Source organism: Trematomus bernacchii, unplaced genomic scaffold (genome assembly GCF_902827165.1).
Source record: "Trematomus bernacchii unplaced genomic scaffold, fTreBer1.1, whole genome shotgun sequence".
Taxonomy (NCBI): Eukaryota; Metazoa; Chordata; class Actinopteri; order Perciformes; family Nototheniidae; genus Trematomus; species Trematomus bernacchii.
Window position 1 is genome coordinate 1,357,361 of NW_022987778.1, and position 6,573 is coordinate 1,363,933.

The 6,573-nt window shown below is 41.8% G+C and overlaps 1 protein-coding gene across 1 annotated transcript in view; it reads left to right on the top strand.

Annotated features, from left to right (window-relative positions):
* Positions 1–6,573, top strand: part of slc6a15 (solute carrier family 6 member 15) — a 28,561-nt gene extending 21,988 nt beyond the window's left edge. Inside the window, exons 9-12 of the mRNA XM_034149155.1 lie at positions 414–606; positions 2,762–2,921; positions 3,731–3,893; positions 4,387–6,573. Coding sequence (XP_034005046.1) covers positions 414–606; positions 2,762–2,921; positions 3,731–3,893; positions 4,387–4,773 — 903 coding nt within the window. The 3' untranslated portion in view covers positions 4,774–6,573. The remainder of the gene's footprint in view (positions 1–413; positions 607–2,761; positions 2,922–3,730; positions 3,894–4,386) is intronic.

The following is a 6,573-nucleotide window of genomic DNA, read 5'->3' on the forward strand; positions in this document are numbered from 1 at the left end:
TATTATTTTTACTGTATTGAGAGAAGCTTACGATATAATGTTATGTGAATGTTGTTGTACGCAAGTATAATGACACTAAAGATATTCTGATTCTGAGCATTGAAGGAGTATCTAAACTATTTCTGAGCTTTCCCTACATCAGGAAAACAGCACAGTCACACTTACTTCTCTGATCGTTACATTTTATGATGTTAAGCTATTAAAGCCAAGTAAAGCTCCAGGAAAGGGCAAGGATTAAACCTGCTGAACTTCTGAGAGGGCTTTAATGTGAAACACATGAGCATTAGACTTACTAAACAGGGTAATTATAAATAAAGGTTATAAGATCTCTTAAGGTCACCCAAAGTCTTGAAAAAAGCCCCCCTTAGTGCCACTGATATTTGACCTCTTCTTCTTCTCTCTTCCTCTAACAGGCGGTCCAAGGAACAGGTTTGGCCTTCATCGCCTTCACGGAGGCCATGACACATTTCCCCGCCTCGCCCTTCTGGTCCGTCATGTTCTTCCTGATGCTGGTGAACCTCGGGCTGGGCAGCATGTTCGGCACCATCGAAGGCATCCTCACCCCGCTGATAGACACCTTCAAAGTCCGCAAGGAATTTCTTACAGGTTAGTGAGACCTTAGTCACCTATTATTAAAAATCCACTTGTGCATGTCTTTCATACATCAACATGTGTCCCCTCTGTGGAAAGAGATTCTGAGAGTTTCAGGAAAAAAGATTCTCTCTCTTTTTGTCTGAAAATGAGCTGATCAGATTTTGGCCACTTGATGATGTCATAACGATTTTTTGGCTTGTGTAACCATTAGCCAATCACCAACCAAGGTAACCCCCCCCCCCCACCTTATCACCTGAATCTCCTCCTAGAGCACCATTGTGTTCTTTTTAACCAAATGTCTCTCAGAGGGGCGTGGGGAGGGGCTCCTTATTATCATCTAAAGTAACAGACAGAGAATCAGCACTTTTGAAACAGGGCTGAAACAGAGGGCATTATGGGAGATGCTGCAATGATCTGTTTGGTGTTTGGAGCCAATCAGAGACAGGCTCTGTATATATCTGAGACCTATAATATATTGATGAAAAACAGTATACTAGGGGACCTTTAAGTATCTTCTCTTTATCTCCTGCGAAGCTCAGATGGTACAATTGTGTCTAAGGCACTCTGAAATACAGGTTAAATGAACAATTTCCCTCACTAGTCAGGAGGAATTTACTGTTTTATATTCTTAGATTAAGTCAAATAAAGAGGTTTTTGAGTCCCTGCCTGAAATATGAAGGTATTGTGTTCTGTGATGGGATTGTGTCCCAATGAATGTTTTGGGTGCAGGATTGAGGAGGCGGTAATGGTAGGATATCTTACAAAAGAGGGCGGTTGCATGATTGCATAAAGTGCTGTGCAGACTTCTTGTATGTTGAATTCTGAGGTTAGATTAATCTCTGGATGTCTGTGGAGTGTGATGCAACTCAAACAGGAAGCAGACTCGTCAACTTTACAAATATGGATAATCATTTACATATATTTGTTTGAAGAGAAATATGTATTGTGCTGTGATGTCAGTACCCAGTCTTTAACCTCAGCATTAGGATGGAGTATTTCTATTCTGCAGGTTATTGCCTCTTGATATTATTGCTTTGAATTGAAGCCAAAGACAGTTTATCCTACCTTCAATATACAGTTACAGTGAATTCACTTTACTTACGTGTCTTGTATGGGTATAGTATATCGAACCCCCTCTTTTAAGTCGAGGCTTGCTTCAGCTGCTTACCCAGAAGTCTTTTAACTTATTTTAGCACCTACTGTATTTACAATGTTGTTTTTAAACCATTCTGTATCTCTTTTATGCATGGTTTTTACAAATCTGTTATTCCATTATGTTTATTTATTGTGTTTCTTTCTTTTGTCTTCTTATTAACCCTCCTATTGTCTTCGTTTTCCCCCCCTTACTTTGGTGTTCGCGGTCAAATTTGACCGGTCCTGTTTTAACTGCTATTACATTAACACAAAAACCATTAATCATCACCAAATTTCATTTAACACCCTTTCAAACTGTACATATTGCATCAGACTACTGGTATACATGAACAACTGCAGTAAATATACAAAGAACAGACACTGAACATGTATTGCGTGTGCCAGGTGTGATCCATGTGGGGGGATGGGCACATAAGAGCGGGACATGTGTCAAATTGATCTGTGTGTGTGTGTTTGTGTTTGTGAGTGCCAGGTGTGATTCACATGGGGGGATTGGGCACATAAGGGGTGTGTGTGTGTGTGTGTGTGTGTGTGTGTGTGTGTGTGTGTGTGTGTGTGTGTGTGTGTGTGTGTGTGTGTGTGTGTGTGTGTGTGTGTGTGTGTGTGTGTGTGTGTGTGTGTGTGTGTGTGTGTGTGTGTGTGTGTGTGTGTGTGTGTCTTATCTGATCTGATGGTTACTAATTCCTTTTCTTTATGGCGGTCATTTTTGACCGGGAACACCATGGGTGTTACAAAGTTGACTAAATCATCCAAAGTTCATTGAAAGTGGTGATCAGCAATTGTATATGTTCAAATGTCTACTGTGAAGGATATCATAAAGCCTTAATGCAATCTAATGTAAAACAAAAAGGTTATGAATGATGAAAGTAGTAAATCGGTCAGATTTGACCCGAAGACAACAGGAGGGTTAAGTGTTAATGATGATGTAAAGCACTCTGAATTGCCTCCGTGTCTGAAAATGTGCTAAATAAATAAACGTACCTCACCTTACCTCTCCTCTCGCCTCCCGCAGTGGGGTGCTGCGTGCTGGCCTTCTCCATCGGCCTCCTGTTCGTTCAGCGCTCAGGGAACTACTTTGTGGCGATGTTCGACGACTACTCTGCTACTCTGCCTCTGCTCATCGTCGTCGTGCTGGAGAACGTGGCCGTCGCCTGGGTCTACGGGATCGATAAGTAAGAACACAACTTCATCCATCTATACTTTTTAGAAATTGGTCCTGTACTAAAGAAACTGCCATAGTTTGAGATACATTTGGAATATTTAGCAAACACAACAGTAGCAATATGCAGTTTTGGTTTAAATACAACTTTCAAACTATTATGAAAAACCTAAAATGGTGTATTTATATAAGTTTCTTTTTTTACACAAAGTGGATTTTCCCAACACAAGAGCTGTGTTTTCTATAAAGAGCAAGCTGTTATTAAGAGTTGTGACTTTGAGCAGTAAACACAAACTCTTTGCCTGCCAAGTATTACTGTTTCTGGAGATCACTCTTAGGTACTGAAGTGCATTTACTCAATTTAAAGTACAACTTGCATTACATTCACTGCATTTCCGAAGCCATTTTTGTACTTCTTATTCCATAACATTTATTTACAGCGTAGTTACTTTATACAATTATCAATAAAAACAACAACAAACATACTCCAGAAATGTGATGTATATGATTCTGAAGTGGGTAATTACGCCTAACGAGTGCCTTTACTTTTGGTACTTCAGTATATTTTGATGCCAATACTTTTTTACTTTTAAGATTTTGAATGCAGGACTTTTACTTGTAACAGAGTCTTTTTCCAATTTATCATCACAACTATTCCACACATCTTCCCCCACTGATGTGTGTAATGTTAGAAAGGAGCATAATGTAAACAGCATGTACAGTTAAAGGCCATCAGCTTTATAAAGCACATGAAACTATTGTTACTCCTCCACTCCAGACGTCTGATCTCACCTCCTGCTGCGTGCCTCTGTTTCCTCTCAGATTCTTTGAAGACCTGAAGGAGATGCTGGGCTTCACGCCGTACCGCTTCTACTACTACATGTGGAAGTACATCACGCCCACCCTGCTGATATTGCTGCTGTGCACCAGCTTCATCCAGCTGGCCATGAAGCCGCCCGTCTACAGCGCCTGGATCCAGGAAGAGGTGAGTCTCCGCTCAGCCTCTCCTGGGACCATTTGTTGGAGACCTGGAACGAGAAAAAAGCAAATAAAAGGGTTCAAAGTCCATGAGGCAGGAGCTAAAAATGAGGGGAAAAGGCACGATTTCACATGTTCAGATGTCCTTTAACCCTCAGACAATCAACAGGATGTTTGGTCTAACACAGAGACATTGAAGCACCTGTTTGATCACATCAAGAGAAACATGCTCAGTAAGTGGAGCAAAGGCTCAATGGGACAAAGTGTCCCTGCATGTTCTTTGTTTAATTTGTCAAGTTTACAATGATATAAATTCAATTCACCATTCACATGCACTAAAACCTATATAACACAATACAGGAAAGGGAAAACCCCCAAAATGCATAATACAGCCCTACAGGGAATAAAATAAGGTTTATCTTATCTTAAACACACATCATCTCTAGTTAATAAAATGACATTACAACATCTGACCCCAACCTGCTGTGTGTGTCCTCCAGGCCAAAGAGCAGGAGGTGTTCTTCCCCCCGTGGGGCGTGGTGGTGTGCATCTCCCTGGTGGTGATGGCCATCATGCCGGTGCCCGTGGTCTTCGCCCTGCGCTACTTCAACATCATCGACGACAGCAGCGGGGGCATCTCCACTGTCGCCTACAAGAAGGGGCGCATCATCAAGGAGACGGCGCGGCCGGGCGAGGACGACGACGCCAGCCTGATCCAGGGGAAGTCCCCCAGCGAGGCGCCATCGCCGATGCCCGGAAACAGCATCTACCGAAAGCAGAGCGGCGGAGGGACCGGAGGAAATGAGGCGGACACCGCGCCCAACGGCCGCTACGGTATTGGTTACTTGATGGCCGACATGCCGGACATGCCCGAGTCGGACTTATAGACTGACTCTAGTGACCCCCGCCCTCTCTCTCCACACTCTGCGTGCGTTTAGTTGGCCGTATCATAAATGTATATTTCGCTTGTAATGTATATTATTTGTAGATATCGTAGCCCCTCTCTTATTTGTCGTCTCTGAACCTTATATGACTGACTGTGCACCTTTTTAAAAATTCATAAAAAGGTTTGGGAATAAGGTCCCATTCCAAACCGACCCATACACCCGACCCATACCAGCTTTCACTCTGCGCGGTCACGTGGAGAGTCGGCCATATTAAGTGCATTTACCAACCGATGGGTTAAAATAGTTCCTTATATTTTCTAGTAAACTGTAAATGAAGACATTTTATATTGTCATATACTGTAGATGTTAACAACTTCATGGTTGGTAAGCAGTGTTGGGTGTAACGCGTTACAAAAGTGCAGAGAAAGATTGTGCAGCCTGGTGTTTACGTGAGGGATATTGTGCAGCGAGGCGGTCGGCAGTTGTTATGCTATACCACCTCGCCCTTCACTGGATGTATAGCTGCACTAAACTACATTTTAGCATTTAAAATACCTAGCCATTCTTTTGCAGTTATTTTTGGTGAAAGTAACTCAAAAGTAATATAAAAGTATTGTAACTCATTACGTTTCAGAGACAGTAATATTGTAATGTAACTTATTACTTAAAAAAGACAGTAATATGTACTGTATTACATGTTGGAAGTAACTTGCCCAACACTGTTGGTAAGTACAGTATGCCGGTGTCTAGTCTAGAAGACAGGGTGAGCAAGATCCCTGAAGGTGCTCTTCTTTTAAACAGCTTCCTACTTAATAAACCAACTATTTGACTCACAATATGAAATAAAAAATGATTTTATGGATTTAAAAAAGTGCTATATCTTCCGCTAAGATAAAATGGTTTGTCCCAATGCGTAACAACGACTGGAACTGAGGCGCGATTATGGAAAGTTACGTAATTTCCTTCTTTAGTCGGAAAGAGGTGAGCTTGTCGCTGTATTTGCACACCTCCACCTCAAAAGAAGGAGCCATATTCAGCTGCGAGTGTGACTACAGACGGAGTTAACTCTTTCACGGAGGGGGAGTGTGTAGGGGTTGGTTTGGAATAGGGCCTAAATGTCATCCTTGTCTAACCCATTCGGCTGCGTCCCAAACTCATCTCTGGCTCCCTCCTCTTGCAGAAGGGCAGTACAAGTGTAAGCAATAAGGTGGGGGCTCCACCAGGCCTACTTGAAAACAAGAATCTGCAAAGAGGAGTGGGTTTAGAGGTCAAGAGGTCATGTTGGGACTGCACCTGTGTCTGTGGGCAGTGTACATCCATCCTGCTTTATGTCCTACTGTATAAAAAGTGGTTGTGTATATTAGGATCCATAACTGATAGCCAACCAGTCGTGAGTTTAGTAGCAGTTTAACGATGCAAGATGTTTCAGGTGAGGTCATCTCAGTTCAAACAGCGAGGGGACGGCCTCTGAAAACCACTGAGACAGAAGTGTGCCTAAGTAGTTTATATTTGTTTATAGAATACATGATGGCTGTTGTATATTTAAGGTATTCTGTAAAATAATATAAATATTATAAATATATTTATCTTGATAGTTTGGATATCAACACTGTGTTTTTAAGGTTCAGAAGTACTTCAAATCCTTAACTCTCTCCGTGTCTTTGTTTTTTACTAATGTGCTGTCCATGTTTGTGAGGACCGAGTCCTCCGTGTAAATAATTTTTCCATGAAATGGCTTCAAATGCAATGTCTTTTTTTCCCCGTCAAAATTAAAGATCAAATATGGTCCATAAAATGATA